The sequence below is a fragment of the Pseudophryne corroboree genome, chromosome 3, assembly GCF_028390025.1.
Source record: "Pseudophryne corroboree isolate aPseCor3 chromosome 3, aPseCor3.hap2, whole genome shotgun sequence".
Taxonomy (NCBI): Eukaryota; Metazoa; Chordata; class Amphibia; order Anura; family Myobatrachidae; genus Pseudophryne; species Pseudophryne corroboree.
The window spans coordinates 266,550,857-266,569,041 of NC_086446.1; the positions used below are offsets into that span (position 1 = coordinate 266,550,857).

The following is an 18,185-nucleotide window of genomic DNA, read 5'->3' on the forward strand; positions in this document are numbered from 1 at the left end:
ACTTGTACTAAATAAATAGCCCTGAATGTATGCACTTGTTCTTAACTAACACTGTCTAAAAGACATGTAGAATACTTAAGTGCCCTGTAAATGCACAGCGCTGATGATGCAGGCGGCTTTACAGAGGAGACAGTGCCCAGCAGTCCCAAAGTCAGCTCAGCATGTGTGTAATGGCGCCCAAATTCTGACAGGGAGTGAGGGAGACAGCGAGATGCATCTCTACGGCGGGAACATTAGCAGTAAATGGGGGCTGGGGGAGGGGCTTATCCCCTTGCTGGACTTCATCACCGGGTACTGCGGGCCTTAGCAAAACGGATTATGAGGTAATTCGATCTGTGCCCTTGCCCTGGTGGTCTAGTGGGGTCCCTGTATGGCCACAGTGTCCACGCCAGCACGCTCGGTCCGTCTCCTAAAGACCGTGCCGGATCGCAATTTCCAGCAGGTCCCGTCTGGGAAACCCTCTTACCTAATCTCTTGATGCGGCCACGCGATCCCAGAGAGCAGCGGCAAGTGTATGTGCCCTAGTGGAACCCGGGGCCCTCCGCTGTAAGTACCCGGCAACCAGGGTGTGGGAGTATACAGCGCCGCCAGGGGAGGTGAGGGAGCCGCAGCATGATATGTCAGAATGACATATAGCACTTGTAAGTGCCTATGCAGCGGCCCTTGAAGTCTTCTGTCTTCTGAATAGCTCTTTTCAGATGCCCAGCGCAGCCCTCCCTGTTAGCTCCCTGCACTGCATGCACCAACTTACAAACTGTGCTCCAGTGCCTGGAGGTGGGGATATAGAGGAGGCGGCGCTAAGCATCCTGGGAACAGTCGAAGCTTTTAGCCTGTTGGTGCCTCGGATCAAGATCCAACTCTACACCCTGATGTTATCCCTGTGGAACCCCAGTGTACCACGCTGCAGAAAAATAACTATCAGTTGAAATCCAGAGCTTCTGTGATTAAGTTGTAGTCTCATAGATTGGGGGCAGACACCCGGATGCTTTGGAAAAATACATCCCAGTATGCCCGGCAACGGAATTGTTAGTGCATGCTAAAACTGTAGCATGACATGCTGTGATGTATTGTTCCATAGCAGCTGGAGTGCCTGACATTGCCTACTTGTCACAGGTAATGGGAATATTCCATGCAAACCTTGAATCCTAATTGGTGATGTATTATATGGAATTTACAAAAAATACTTCAATAAACCAACATTTACAATACTGCTATGGTTATTGTTTCTGTCCTCTAATTGCAAAGACAGCATATGTTCTGTTACAGAACAATGTGTGGAGCAGTGTAATGAATGAACTCCGACTTGGGATCATCCTCCGCAGTGCCAAGGAGAGAACCTACAATGCACTGCCTGTTGAGTACACACTTACTCCATATGAGCAGCTGATGAATGATATCCGGTCCAAGAGATACACCCTGCGAGAAGTGAAGGTAAACTGGGAATTCTGGAGGGGAATGTAATAGCGTGTGAGAATCTGGAAATGATAGATTTTGTGAGTTCTCCTGTTTTGTGTGTGTGTGTGTGTGTGTGTGTGTGTGTTTTGTTTCTCTCAAAAGCTCACACCCTATTACATTTCCCCCTTGATGTTGATACTGTAACCTGTAATGAATGGAGTGTTGATTAGGTGGAATAAGTCGATGGATAACTTTCAATGTAGTATCAGATTAAATAAAAATAGTACTCATGAAAACTAATGCCTGTGATTTAGGAAGATTTAGATTATAATGCTTCTACAATTTTTTTAAATAATTTTCATTACTCTCCTTCTGCCAGTTATCGGAACTGAGTGAAGTGGGGACAGGATGTGAGAAACTAAAACTTGCTCAATCAGTGACTGTCTAATTAGTGCCATGACTGAAGGGCCATACATAATACACAGTATGTACCTGTATTGCCCAAAAATATGGGGGAGCATCCAAGGGATTTTCAACCCCCTCTCCATTCATTTGTTTTGCGGAGTTGCTACAATCCCATTCCACATTTAGTTATTATAATACTAACCCCACTCCATCAACTCTAAACTTGATACAAAGCGGTATGCTTTGACACAATCTCAGGGTTTATCACACTTTAGTTCAAATTTGCCCTTGCTTTTCCTATAGACATCATATAGCAAATCTGCACCCTAGCAATTTTCTCTAGAGAATGGAGTTAACTGGTCTTCCATGTTTGTACAAAAGAGGATTTAACCTAAATAGTAGTCTTTGGGAGTATAAGTAGAACTTTGTGGGCCCCCATAGCAACATTTTGAATGGCCCCACATCCCAAATGCTTCTAGTGATGCCTCTCTGCAGTGGTTGTTTATTTAAGCATCTTTGTAGTGCCCTGGTTAATATTATTCCCCAAAGTAGTGTCACCAGTTCACATTAGCGCTTGCTGTGCTCCTTGTTTGACAGCCTGTGATAGAGGGGTTTGCTCTAAAGCAGTTGGCCCCTCTGTCCTTATTGGCTGGTGAAGACATGACTGCTGGGAGGAGCATCAAGGTCTCTTCCAGCAGGGTTCCGCTATGTGATCGCTGGTGCAGGTGAGACTGGCCCCAGAGGCAGCCCTGGTTCTATGGCAATGAAACCCAGTGTAATTATGACCCTGAACTGGTAAATGGCCTGACACTGGTTTATCCCATGTACAGTATGTGGATAAATGCAGCCCGAGGACATTGTAGACAGACATGTAAGACTACTGATAAGAGGGAAATGGCAGTGGTAAAAGACCAGAAGAAGTGGGGAAAATATCCACCCTGGCAATACACCTGCTTTGGCACTTCTGTGAATAGCTGGAGTGTTTCTTTTATAGACAGTCAGATGCAGGACCGTGGGGAATGTGCAGCTGCACACAGCGCTGCAGGGTAGGGGGCGCTGTTGGCGGCACTTGTCAGTTATCTGTTATAATTCCTTTCACTTGTAGCTTCCCTCCTTTTTGAAGTCTGGCCTCTCTTGGTTATGGGTTTGATTACTGGGTATGAAATGTGTTATTTAATAAAGTGTATTGTAACTGAATAATAAAGAGGTCCCAAGTTAAATGCATGAAAATTAAGGATTTGTCTCCAAATCCACTGTCTGGAAGTGTTCCATAAATGTGTGTAAAAATAAAGTGGGAAGGGGCATCAGAGCATGGGATTTCTTGGTGATCCGTTTTCTCATGCCATTACCACACGAGGGTATATCCCTTATGTCCCTTTGAAACAAATAGGGGGGGGCAATTCTTTCTGGTACAGGGCACCAAAAGGTCCAGTTACAGCCCTGGTCAGATGTAAGTGGAGACATGTTCATCTAAGTAATTTTTATTTTATTTTATTTTTTTAACTAGAACATTTAATATTTAAATTGGATTTGCAGTACTCTCTTATGAAGTGAGTGTATTCTATAATGTAATATGGCTTAAGATTTCTTTACCATGTTGAGATGGAACGCTTCACAGGGGAATACCCAGTGATACAGGAGAAGGGTGGTTTATGTTTGGATTATTATGAGCTTAAAGTACTGCAGTGTAGACATCGCAACACCTGTTAGAACGAATAAATGAGAAAGCCCATTTGATTGGGAATGTGATGTTAGGGGGGCAGTTGCTGAATTTTATTGGTGAATTTTGGTTAAATTAAATGTTTTGCCTTCACCGCAATCCACTCTCCTGGATGCATGGCATAAGGGATAAAGGACCTATACCTGGCTGGACTTTGACTGAAAGTGTCTTCATTTTGTTCAAGGAATGTGACCAGACTAAATCAAGCAGAAGTGAAGATAATGTTTTGGATCTTATTCGTTCACATAGGCTCAAACCGGTAACTAATTGCATTATTAAAAGTGATTATTTTGCGGTGTTGTGAAAACAAACAACTTCTGTTTTTTTCCCTTATCTCTTGGGACAACTCCACACAACTACTGTACTGTAGTTCCAGAAATACCAGGAGCAGGTCTTTTAGCGGCTGTACTGCTTTGTGCAAACAAGCATTATAGCCTGCGTAGTTTGGGACTCCCGTTGGTGTCCTGGCAGCAGGTTGTGTAAGAGAGCTAGTACAGATCATTTTTGTTGTATAACTGCAAAAATTTCTTTGACAAAAGGTGGTGAATGAGGGGAGATTGAAACTATACTTTAAAATAATCATGGCACTAAATTGTTCTGCTCACTACTCGGTCAGCTCTAGGGGTGTGTTTCAAGTGTTAGATTTTTAGCTGGTCTGTGGATCTTGAATCCACATGCAGGAAGCACATGATCCTTCTGCTACCATTTGGAGAGTTGATAAATAAAGTAACTAAAGTTTATGTAACCATTGTCCCATACACCAGGAGAAAAGAGGGTGTCGCATATGTAACTCGTAGCAAGCTCTACCAGGAGCACCTGTACCATAAGTACATAGTATATTCAGCCAGCACACCTTAGATCTATTTGTACAGCAGGTGTTTCTGCTGTTCAAAACAATGTAGTAAAATATAGAACCAGCACAAATGGAGTTTAGTTAATTAGTGTGTTTTAATTTGAGGTATTGACCCTCTTGTCAAAGTCAGAAAAATGTCTCTATGCACGTTGCCATATTTGCACCGCACACTGGTCCGCGCTGCGCATGCGTACGCTCTCCCGTGAAGGCGCATACCCGCAATAGCGTGCACTCGCAGGCGCGGTATGCGTATTTACGGTAGAGTTTATGTAGTCGTAGCGTGCGACTCATTCGTTACATATTTTCACAATTAATGTAGTTTATAGATTATGATCCCTTTGATAGTTTCTGAAAGTTTGGTTAATATAGAAGGTCCCTGTTTAAAGGAGTCCCTCTTTGTATTGTACGAAGGGTCTAACAGGAATCATACAGCAGTGTTTGGTACCCATCGGAAGAGTATTTAATTAGCAATATTCCGGTGTTGGTTTGGAGCGTATTAATCGCTCGTGCGAATAGTTATGGACATAAGAAGTTTATGTCCATTTCTATTATTTACTCATACTTAGGTATGCGGCGGGAAACCCAGTTTCCCACCCACCTGAGCTGTTGGAAATCGTCACAGCCCACCTGTATGAATCACCCTATGACCTTTTGTTGTGATACAGGGTCGAATTCCTTCATCCAATGGACAATGGGATTGTAGGGACTATGAGATTGCATTGTGTGTGGGGCATAAATAGGCAGGCCGACCATATCCAACTTCACTCTCTCACCAACGGTTATCTGCTGATAGCCGGGAGCTGGATATCGAGGCGCATGCGATCATACCCTTTGTGCGTAAGTTTTCTCTCCGTAATCATTGTCTTACTGTGAGCCAATTTCTCTCATCTCTCTCCGTCTCTCTCTCTCTCTCTCTCTCCTCTTTTTTCTCTTATATCTCTCATAGTATTGTATTGTATTGCATTTAGGTCAGAGTAGTATTGTCTTTTTGTATTTATTGTTTAGTTCTGTGGTTAGGAAGTCTTTGTTATATTGTAGTGTATCATTTGTACTGTTATCCCCTTTTTACAAGTATATTAGATATAATACAGTTAATAGGCTTCGGACCCTAAACCAGTATCTGTATATTTTCTATAGTGTTAAGTGTTCACTTGAGCGTCGGTGACGCTCAAGCAGCTTTGTAGTTAGTCAGGTTACACAAGGTTGCACTTACACCCTGTATTCACATTAAGGTATTCTGTGTATTTCATTGGTATAAGGTTTAGACATAAAGGTATAGCATTGTGAGCGTCTGCGCCGCTGGTGACCTCCTCGTGGTCTCGAGCGTATGCTACGCCATAGCGAATCATTACTCTAGTCATAACCAATAACGTGTCCTGTGATCACTGGGCCGCGAGCGAACGTGACGCTTGAGCGTCTCGCCTACGGCTGAGCGATCGTTACGCAGATAGCGTACCCTTACGGTACTTCTTGAGCAAACAGCGTACAGTGTTCTTAGACTTCATAAAGGGTTGTTTATACGACAAAGGAATTTAGCATTGTCAATTGGGGACTCGTCCGATCCTTCTCATATCTGCACTAGTTAGATCAGCAGACATTATCCCTCCAGCAAAGGGTGGGAGGTTGTCTCGCAGTGCTGACGGGATAAGCGTCTGCTTCGCTTAGATAAAGAGTGCTGAAGGAATCCGGGAACCGGAAGTAAGAACAAAACGCTTGTGTCTTTTAAAACTGTTTTATTTCTCTTCTGTCTTGCGTATACACGCACGCATACATTTATCTGCATTTCTTTTTTCAAATTTCGTATATCACTATTCCTGTTTGCCAAGTTTTATAGTTGATAGAAAGTGCTAAAAGAGATTTGCTGTTAGTTCATAGTAGAGGTAATAGTTAAAGTATAGAACAACACACGGTTTGCCTGGGAGATAAGGCAGTCAGTGTGGATTGCGGTAGATGATCAGGGATCATTTACATTGATAAAAGTATATATTGTGTTACGGTGGATCTTTGCATTGCGTGCACGTGTCGCTAACAAAGACTAGCGTACGCAATCCAAAAGGCAGACGCACGCAGCGTACATTACGCAACGTAGCGTCCGGTTACGCCCACGTAGCTCAAGTCACGAAAAGTTGAATTAGCGCAAAGCGATAATTAGCGCAAAGGCGATAAGTAACGCACAGCGGTAGATAACGCGACGCGGTAAATAACGCAAATCTATTTTTTGAAAAAAAACTGAAATTTAGTTTAACAGATCCTGCTCCTAATTGGTAACACTGTTGGACTGAAGACAATTTCTGCGCAGAAATAGATATAGAAACAAAGTGTACATGTGTTGAGTGAGTGTGTTTTTATCACATAAGTTTATATAACTTAGAGGTTGAACCAAAAGGAAAGTCGGGTACTCGTCAAAGGACATACGTGTAAGTGACATATACGGTGGCTAGGGAGGCATCCCTGGTTAAATAATATTTGAGCATTAGAGTATAGCGGACCATAAGGTAACAGACCAGGAGGTCATTAACAGAAGGTAACAAGACCAGGAGGTCGTAAGGTACTAAAAGGTCCGCTATAAAGGTACTAGAGGCACAACGCCTGGGGTGTTGGTGCAGAACCCATATAGGCCATAAGCTCTTGCTGAAGGAATCGCGGCCGGAAACATCGATTCCATTAAATCTCTCGGTACATAACAGGTAGTGCTTATGTACTGAACGATTGGACCGCACGTAATTGTGTGCAGTAGTTAGTAATCTGACCTAATACCATTAGAGTAAAGTGGTCACAAACGCTATTTGTACATTCTGACGTGATTTGTGTAATTTTTTATTTTTAAAGGGAAGTTCGCTGGTCACTCAGGAACTATCTAACAACCCCACCTTTACTGGAAAGAGTAAGTGTCCTGCGGGTAACCCTCATATGTTCCAGTAAACCGAAGGTTCTTTTGGTAGGGCCCTGTATCGAGTACGCCAGCACCACGTCGGTGTGATCAGGTCGTATTGGTCGAGGTGGGCGAGTGAGTGGGGTACTCGGTAAACCGCCACCGCCGGCCTATTTTTGAATAATTTGGTTTGCTGTAAGGGTTCGCTGAAAACCTTGATATAAAGATCCAAGGAGGAATAAGCAACACCTGCAGATTATGGGGGCCAGTTGTTCAGGTAGGGGGCGATCAACCTCGGTTCGGGTTGATTCAGAGAACCGACCAGTCGGGTCGGCAAGATACATCATGTGTGAAAAATACGGTAGTCACACAGAGGTTTTATGTGATGAATGGAAGAGAATGACTGTACAAGACAGGGACAAATTCCCAAGAATAGGTAGCTTCAGTCCAGAAGTGTTACAAAATTTAAGGAGGAGGATATGTCTCGTAAAATCAACAAAGAGACGAATTCAACATCATGATTATTTACAGTTATGGCACCAGGAAGGTGAGATACAGAGAGGTTTGGCTCTGGCGGCAGGATCTGGGGCAGTCAGGAAGCTGATAGCCACAGCTCCTCCTCCACCATACATTGCAGGAGAGAAGTTGATTGCGGAGAGAAACGCACTGGGTTGTAAACCACAAACACTTAGTAACCCTGTAAATGTAACTGATGTTAACCAAGTAACTCATGCAATTATTAACCCGTGCAAGATGTACCCTGTTTTGAACCTTCCTCAGGAGTGTGATCAAGAAGACGATTCGGCAACAATTTCAGCTCTCTCTCTTGCGGCCACCATAGCAGAGACCACAGTAGGCACAGCGACACCCACGAGATTAGTGAAAGCCCCTAGCGGAGGGATAGGTGAGGTCGTGTCAACGGGTAAGTACGGCACCATGCACTACACTGAAACAATTGTACCACAAGTTGTAGAATCTACGCAGAATGAGGCTGTTAGAATTGCTCCTGTAAGGGTAATAGCAGTTCCCAATGGAAAAACAGATGTGTCTGGAGCCACTCCCATAAGGAACATTGCCATGTACACTCCATTTTCCCGAATGGAATTAAGAACAATAGTGTCCGAATTTCCTGACCCCAGGAAAGACTTAGTTGCTAGCCAAAAATACATCAGGGATCTAGGTAACACTGTAGAACCCAACAACAAGGATTGGCAGATACTGCTAAGAGCTTGTTTACCTTCCAATGTCGATGCAACTCAATTTTTAGTTGACTGCGCATTAGATAAAGATGTACCGCTTACAGACGTGTACAACAAGGATAATGTAAAAAGGATAAATTTACAGCTAAAAGAGTATTTCCCAGCCGTTGTTAAATGGAATAAAATATTTTCCATTAAGCAAAAGGAGTCCGAAACGGCAACAGAATATTTTCACCGGGCACTATTAGAAATGGCAAAGTACACTGGTATAGAAGACATTAAGACCAACCCAAACCATCGAGAAGTAGCAGTATCTGTACTGATGGATGGTTTGAAAGAAACATTAAAAGCTAGGGTACAGACCACACAACCATGTTGGCGAGGTCTGTCAGTGTCCACATTGAGAGAGGCTGCTATTGATCACGACAGAAACATCACTAGGCACAGGGAGTCGCAAAGTGATAAGTTGATGTCCGTAAGTATACAGGCGCTGACCACAAGGCAGCCTGCGTATGTACCACCGAATCCTGTGGGTAAGGCAAGTGTAATAACATGTTTTTCTTGTAACAGACCGGGACACTATGCACGAGAATGTAGAACAAAGAGTGTACAAAGATCTTTTCAACCCCCTAGACAACGACACGACACACGACATTGGGAGCAGGGTCCACAGAGGCGGAGTTTTGAGCCACATACAGGGGAAACAAAAAGATATCCCCCGAACAGAGATTGGCATGCCTCTGGTAGTTCCCAGCTAACCCCCGCACAAGTAGTCGCTGCCAGCGGGATTCAGGGAGGTCAGCATACCCAATAGGGGTGTGGCCATACCTGTAATCTGCACCCAGTTAAATTGATTGCCAGTCTTGGAAGCGAACCAGAGATTGCAATCAATGTAGCTGGTAAAACTTTAAACTTTCTTGTAGACACAGGGGCGGCCAAGTCAGTGATAAATTCGACAGTGGGCATGAGAACCACTGGTAGGACAATTCCAGCCATGGGAGTAACAGGGGTAGTCCAGCACTACCCTGTTAGCAAACCAGCCGAGATTACAATAGGGCCTTTGCATACCAAGCATTCCTTTTTGCTGGCTGCATCGGCACCAACTAATCTCCTGGGTAGAGACTTACTATGTAAAATGGGTTGCGTCATTTATTGTACTCCTGATGGTGTATTCTTGGACATACCTGAGAATCACGCTCAGGAGGTACGAGACATGTTAGACTCCCCATCAAAATTAATGTCACATTCCATTATGACAAATAGGAATCCATCCCAAGTAGAAGAGATGACATCTCAGATACCAGAGTCACTTTGGACAAAAGATGGACAGGACACTGGATTAATGGCAAACGTAGCTCCAGTAGTTGTACAAGTAAAAGATGGTAGGATAGCTCCAAAAATCCCACAGTATCCTCTGAAGCCAGAGGTGGAGTTAGGAGTTTTCCCAGTAATAGAACGCTTGCTGCAACAGGGCATTCTGGTAAGAACGTCCAGCACAGCCAATAGTCCCATCTTCCCTGTTAAAAAGAGTGGGGGGAGGGGTTACAGGCTAGTGCAGGATCTAAGGGGGATTAACAAAATAGTTGAGAGTCAGTTCCCCGTAGTGCCTAATCCAGCTGTCATCCTAATGCAAATTCCTCCCACTGCCAAATTTTTCACTGTTATTGACCTCTGCTCCGCTTTCTTTTCGGTACCTCTGCACCCTGACAGCCAATATTTGTTTGCATTCACATACAGAGGAGTCCAATACACGTGGACTCGGTTACCCCAAGGTTTCATAGATAGTCCAAGTATATTTTCTCAGGCTTTGCATGATTGTTTACAGTCTTTCCAACCAGAGAGTGGATCAGTATTGATACAGTATGTGGATGATTTACTGCTGTGTTCAGATTCACTGGAAGCTTCCCTGAAGGATACGAAACAGCTCCTGTTTCATCTTTCAGACACAGGTCACAAGGTTTCCAAAGACAAGTTACAATTATGCCAGACTAAGGTAAAATATTTGGGACACTGTCTAACACAAGGACTGAGACACCTGACCGCTGATAGAATCCAAGCCATTAGAGACATGACACTGCCACAAACCCAGCAACAGATTAGAACGTTTTTAGGAATGTGTGGGTATTGCCGTAATTGGATCCCAGGGTTTTCCATATTGGCGTTACCTTTGCAGGAAATGGTCTCTTCAAACAAACCTGATAGGATTTCGCATACAGACGAATCCGAAACAGCATTTGAGAGACTTAAGCAATGCCTAACGCAGGCACCAGCACTAGGTATGCCAGACTATGGGAAACCCTTTGAACTATACGGAACAGAAAGTGCTGGGTGCGCAGCAGGTGTACTAACCCAAAAACACGGTGACGCCAGCAGGCCAGTTGCATACTACAGCGCCCAGCTAGACACGGTAGCGCGATCCCTCCCCACATGCTTGCGTAGCGTTGCGGCGATAGCATTGCTAGTGACAAAAAGCGAAGATGTCGTGCTAGGCCACAACCTCACAATCCATACACCGCATGCGGTATCTGCCTTATTGAATTCTGCCCAAACCAGACACGTCTCATCAGCAAGGTTTACAAGATGGGAATTGGCATTAATGGCCCCAGTAAACATCACCATAAGGAGATGCAGTGCATTAAATCCTGCAACATTTCTCCCAGGTGTGCCTGGTCAGACACAAAGGGTGGAAGGTGAGAGTGATGGGGAAGGAGGATTTAATGCAAAGGGAGATACACATGATTGTATGGAATATTTGACCCAAAATTTTACCGCAAGGCCTGACATCAGTGACAACCCACTGGAAGATGCAGAACTCACGTTCTACACGGACGGTAGTTGTCATAGACAGTCAGACTCGGGAGACTTGTGTACTGGATACGCAGTCGTAGATGACCAAGACACCATAGAAGCGGAACCGCTAGGCCCACCTCACTCAGCCCAGGTTGCTGAACTGGTCGCCCTAACCAGAGCATGTGAATTGGCTAAGGGCAAGTCAGCCAATATCTACACCGATTCTAGATACGCCTTCGGGGTAGTACATGATTTCGGAGCGCTATGGCGTCTCAGAAATTTCATGACGGCAGCTGGTACACCGATAGCGCATGCAGCGTATATAAAAAGGCTTCTAACAGCGATACAGGAACCCGACAGAGTGGCTGTTATCAAATGTAAAGCACATACATATAGTCAAGACCCAGTGTCACTTGGTAACAGCCGAGCAGACGAAGCCGCAAAGCTTGCAGCTGCTACCCCCATACAGACAGACACCACACAACTGATGGTATTTAATACCATCAACACACAAAAGTTGTGTGAGATGCAGAATTTGTGTTCCACACAGGAAAGAGCAGTCTGGAAGGCAAAGGGATATGGCCAGGAGTCCTCAGGGCTCTGGACGGATGGACATGGTAAACCAGTGGCCCCCAGGGCATACCTTCCATGTCTGGCTGAAGCAGCTCACGGGCTGACTCATCTAGGCAAGGAGGGGATGTGCAAATTGGTAAGAGCATACTGGTGCGCCCCAGGATTCTCCTCTCATGCGAGTAAAAGAGCAATGTCATGCCTTACCTGTCTGAGAAAGAATATTGGAAAAGCAATACCTACAGAACCATCCCATATCCCACCTGCCGGCGGCCCTTTCCAGGTAATACAAATTGACTTCATTCAATTACCCCCATGTCGAAATTTGAAATATGTACTTGTTTGTATAGATGTTTTCTCGAATTGGGTCGAAGCTTTTCCAGCAGCTACAAATACCGCTATGTTTACAGCTAAGAAAATTGTGCAGGAATTTGTATGTAGATATGGTATCCCTAGAATCATTGAAAGTGATAGGGGTACCCATTTTACCGGTGATGTCTTTCAAGGAATGTGTAAGTTGATGGGAATTGATAGTAAGCTGCACACTCCGTACCGTCCACAGGCGAGCGCGAAGGTCGAAAGAGTGAACAGCACTATTAAAAATAAATTGAGTAAAGTAATGGCAGAGACAGGATTGACGTGGCCAGAAGCTTTACCCATTGTTTTGTATAGCATCAGAACCACTCCCAGGTCCCCTCTTAATCTGTCCCCTTTTGAAATTCTGTTTGGTCGACAACCGCATGTCATGATTAACCCTCAGGAAGATTTGAAATGTAACAATGAAGTAACTGTAAAGTACTTGATTAACATGAGTAAACAGTTGAGGAATCAAAATGATAATCTGAAGTTGGTGATTCCTGATTTACCAGATAGTAATTGTCATGACATTGAACCTGGGGATTATGTAATGATACGAAATTTTCTACGCTCAGGTTGTCTTATTGATAGATGGGAAGGACCATACCAGGTCTTATTGACTAGCACCACAGCATTGAAGGTTGCTGAGAGAGAGACTTGGGTCCATTCATCCCACTGCAAGAAGGTTGCTGATCCAGAGAAGTCCCGTGATAAGGAACAGACGGTAGAGGTTGTATCACTGGAGTGTCTGTTCCAGGAGGACTGAGGCGGCACCTGAGCCTTGAAGACCAAAAGCAGCTGTCGACTTCCCTCTCCCTTTTATTGTTTTTCTCCACTTCCCATCCCCTCTCCCTTAAAATTTCTTCTTCCCCCTTCTCATTCTTCTCCATTTCCTCCTCAAAGATGGACTTGCCCCAAGAGACTGTGATCCGGATTTTGATGTTAACCATGATGTTGACCAGAGCAGTCTGTTCCGGCGAGAGTACCATAGAGGTCGAGAGAGGTTCTGGAATGGGTTCCGATTATGATGATGGAGGCGTAGTTTTCCAAGATCAACCAAACCAACAAGCAAAGGCGAGTATCAGAAAACGATCCGATAGAAGAAATTGTGATGGATTGTTAGCTGAAGAAAATTGTATCTGTAGGCTCTGTGATAATCTGGTTGAAGATGGATGCATAAAGAAATGCCAATCCAGTTTTAATATCCATATGGACCGGCATCCATTGAGTGACTATCACTCCTTAGTGGGTAACGTGCTAAACCAAACAGATTGTTGGGTATGCTCTCAAGTACCTCAGGGTCATAGCAAATCAGGGCTAGTACCATTTCCTTTAACGCTAGGGGAGGTACTTGAGCTAAGTGGTGGGAGACCGGTGGACCGGAGGTTTAACATCTCCAGCCCTCCTAGTTTGAAGCTCCACCAATACCATGTGGATAGGTCCCTCTTATGTTTCAATATCTCCAATCCCAGAAAACCGGGAAATTGGGAAGTGTCATGGAGCAACCTTACCATGACCTTTTCACACAGAGCAGATAGAATGCCTACAGATACAGAGCTGGTACGCCACATAGCCAGTAGAGGAAAATCTTTTCGGTATCGATATACCTTAGGAAATAGGATTACTAGAGTTGGAGAGGTATCACCAGGATACTGTGCACATATCGTACAAACTGATACGTGCATTAAGCAGATGGAAGAATTAGGGTCAGGAGATTTCACCTGGAAGGTTTGTAACATGGTCATGTCCTTCTCCGTCCCATATGTTCTCCCCGATGACGCATATTTCATATGCGGGAGAAAGGCGTACAAGTGGCTTGCCCCAAACTCTGAAGGATTGTGTTATATTGGAAAAGTATTGCCTGAAGTGATGACTGTTACACATGACAAAATGAAGGTCATACACCGTGGTGCCCAAGCTCCTTATACTCACACTCATTACGAGCACCGAGTTAAAAGACAACTGTCAGAAAGGTTAGAGCATCCGGCCTCCGATCTTATCCATGAATCCACCGGGATTCAGGTTCTGGTAGCGTTAGATTTCACTCGTACCGCTCGGGGAGTGATGAATTATAGATACATTTCCGCACTCGCCAATTTGTTAGATAATATCACTGAAATGTATGATGACACGTTTAGATACACTGGAAGAGAACTTCAAGCTTACAAAACAGAACTAGTTCAGCATAGGATGGTTCTTAATTATCTTACAGCAGTAACAGGCGGATATTGTGTTACATTGGCAACACAGTACGGCATAAAGTGTTGCACGTATATCACAAATAGCACCGAGGATCCGGTAGAGGTCATAGACCAAAAGATGGATGATATTCTCCAATTGAAGTGGGAATTTCGTCGGAAACACAATCTCACCCTTGCTGCTGTAGGAAATGAGCTGACTGGTTGGGTGTCATGGTTGAACCCGCGAAATTGGTTCTCCGGTTTGGGAGACTGGGCTCAAGGAGTCATAATGGATGTTGGAAAGTTTCTACTATGTATCTTGGGTGTCGTTATATCGATTGGATTGATATTTAGATGCGGGCAGGCTTTAATGAGGTGCAAACAAAGTACAAGAGTGATGAGCTTGAGGAGCGAGGAAACTGTAATTAACCTGGATTTGATTTATGACCCAATGATAGAAACCAGGATGTGATGAAAATGCGATTATACGGTCCGTTTCTTTCACCTGTTTTTCTGCTTTTCTCCAAGATACAAAGACCCCCTTGGACGAGGAAGTTGATGAGACGCTATACAGACAACAGACAAGCACCAAAGATGAAGTTTTGACAACCTATGATATGGACACTTGATGAACTTTGCCATGGATCCCCAGTTTCCCTAGTACTTTTAAACTCACGCTAGCCCAACATTTTTGTAAATCTGATGGCTCAGACAAAGCTATTTGCTCATGCCCAAGGAGCAATACAGCGCAAAGAAGACGACTCTCAACAGATACCGAACACAACTTCGACGACAGATGTACATTTCCCTGACATAGAATATCATTGCATTTTCCATAAGTGTTCTTTATCTTCATCTCTACAACCCTCAGGTAATGACACACATAGACGATAGGGAACACAGGCACAGATATCAGCAACCACATACCTCCCCCATTCATGTATCATCAACTAAAATGTGCATCCCCATTTTGTTACAACTGAAAGCCGAAATGAGCTCGGTAGATTTTGACAGCCCATCCACAGACCCTTAGTACGGAATAAGAAGGAATTCAAATGTATACTTCGCAATACCTCGAAGCTTGATTTACCACACGTACGGCACGATGATACATGACCCTCCAAACATGGACTCATACACACATGCTTCTACTTTCTCACTAGGTCATACCCTTTTCACACCTACTCCTCTCTTCTTCCTTACCCCACCATGGAAATCAATTAACCCCTGACTTACATTTTTCTCCTTAAATATTTTAGAAGGTGGCAGTTATTATTGACTGCCAAAGGGTGGACTGTCAAAGTCAGAAAAATGTCTCTATGCACGTTGCCATATTTGCACCGCACACTGGTCCGCGCTGCGCATGCGTACGCTCTCCCGTGAAGGCGCATACCCGCAATAGCGTGCACTCGCAGGCGCGGTATGCGTATTTACGGTAGAGTTTATGTTGTCGTAGCGTGCGACTCATTCGTTACATATTTTCACAATTAATGTAGTTTATAGATTATGATCCCTTTGATAGTTTCTGAAAGTTTGGTTAATATAGAAGGTCCCTGTTTAAAGGAGTCCCTCTTTGTATTGTACGAAGGGTCTAACAGGAATCATACAGCAGTGTTTGGTACCCATCGGAAGAGTATTTAATTAGCAATATTCCGGTGTTGGTTTGGAGCGTATTAATCGCTCGTGCGAATAGTTATGGACATAAGAAGTTTATGTCCATTTCTATTATTTACTCATACTTAGGTATGCGGCGGGAAACCCAGTTTCCCACCCACCTGAGCTGTTGGAAATCGTCACAGCCCACCTGTATGAATCACCCTATGACCTTTTGTTGTGATACAGGGTCGAATTCCTTCATCCAATGGACAATGGGATTGTAGGGACTATGAGATTGCATTGTGTGTGGGGCATAAATAGGCAGGCCGACCATATCCAACTTCACTCTCTCACCAACGGTTATCTGCTGATAGCCGGGAGCTGGATATCGAGGCGCATGCGATCATACCCTTTGTGCGTAAGTTTTCTCTCCGTAATCATTGTCTTACTGTGAGCCAATTTCTCTCATCTCTCTCCGTCTCTCTCTCTCTCTCTCTCTCTCTCTCTCTCTCTCTCTCCTCTTTTCTCTTATATCTCTCATAGTATTGTATTGTATTGCATTTAGGTCAGAGTAGTATTGTCTTTTTGTATTTATTGTTGTTTATAGTGTTCTTAGACTTCATAAAGGGTTGTTTATACGACAAAGGAATTTAGCATTGTCACTCTATTATACAGGCCTTCCTATGCCTTGCATCTTAATCACAGCTGTAATGCGTATTGCCGAGATCTTTTTGATATCTTCTTAGGATGATAGCAGTGGAGGATTTTTAGTGAGTCTTGGCTGTTTTGTCCTGTATTAGAACCTATTTGGACATGATTATTTTGTTCTATCTATTCTTTGTTACATTCAAAATGTGAACATTCTACTTAAGTCTTTCTTGGTTTAGGCATCCGAGAGAAAGCTGAAAGAGCGATCCCAGGAAGAGCCAAGTTTGCACGAGCTGCTGATGTCCGAAATTAAATCTTCCAAAACCCTCAGAGCAACATTTAATGATAAAAGGAGCTTAATACAAGGTGTTGTATAGTATGTGACTGTTTAGTGTCTTTTTAACTGCTTGGTGCTTGAAGACCTCACGTGGAACATCTAAATGATGATGCAGGACAGGTGGCCAATTTACTGCTTTAGTTTTTTTCTTTTTTTTTTCTCTCTGTGGCAGCCATAACGTATAGTTTAGCTTTGCCTATCATCTGAGCAGTAACAGGAAAAATAAACTCCCCACAAGATACACAGTACACCTCCTCCTTCCCATCTATGATTTATCATGGTCTGTTGAGTATGTCAAGTATATGGGAAAGTTTTTAGTGTCAGGTTTTTATAACGCCACCAAGCATGAGAGTGGAGATTTGTCCCTCTCCTTATTCTTCTTGAATAAGCATGTTAGAGCTTCTATGAGATTTTCCAGGTATAGTTACTCGTTTGACCACTGTAAATCTGTGTGCACACAGTTGCTTGGCAGGGTAGCTCCACTCCAGGATATATGCTGGTGCCATTGACTGAGTTCTCCAGACAGTCAACCTCAGGAGCACTGTTTCTACTGTATATAGAAATTATTTCCAGGGTATTGTGATCAATGAGCTTAAGTTTATATTTAGAGAGAATCCTCTAGAAGGGTAGATGTGGAGGTTGTATTGCCTGGTCTCTCAGGTGCAAGTAGCTACTGGGTTCTCTTGTAGGAGTTAATCGAGTAATGGGTAAGGAAAAATTGGTTCACAGTTTGTTGCTAAGGCTGAGCAGGGTTTTCTTTCGATATAGTCTACACATGCTGGCTGCACATAGTGTAGACTATATCGAAAGAAAACTCTGCTCAGCCTTAGCAACAAAATACAGGTTTATTATCTCCTATCCAAATGCTTTGGACAGGAAATGAGAGAGATCTTGAGGAAGGGACCCAAGTATAAATGCAGAATGCATTTCTGCTTCATACACACCTAATATACATAACGTGAAGGTAATTGTGTATATATATTTGTAATAACTCTGTGCATGAAACAAGCTTGTGTACACTGAGTAATCTGTAAACAAAGGTGTCACTTTTCTCAGTCACGCTCCAAAATTAAAACATTTGTATAAGGGAGACTCCTCCTCCTACTGTATATAGAAATTATTTCCAGGGTATTGTGATCAATCAGCTTAAGTTTATATTTAGAGAGAATCCTCTAGAAGGATAGATGTGGAGGATGTATTGCCTGGTCTCTCAGGTGCAAGTAGCTACTGGGTTCTCTTGTAGCAGTTAATCGAGTAATGGGT

General features: G+C 43.7%; 1 protein-coding gene across 2 annotated transcripts in view; it reads left to right on the forward strand.

Moving 5' to 3' along the window:
- LOC135055239 (protein spire homolog 1-like) overlaps positions 1-18,185 on the forward strand; it is a 123,622-nt gene that overhangs the window by 43,419 nt on the left and 62,018 nt on the right. For both annotated transcript variants that reach the window (XM_063959047.1, XM_063959048.1), the window contains exons 6-8: positions 1,267-1,431; positions 3,705-3,779; positions 16,825-16,951. In XM_063959047.1, the coding sequence (XP_063815117.1) occupies positions 1,267-1,431; positions 3,705-3,779; positions 16,825-16,951 (367 nt within the window). The remainder of the gene's footprint in view (positions 1-1,266; positions 1,432-3,704; positions 3,780-16,824; positions 16,952-18,185) is intronic.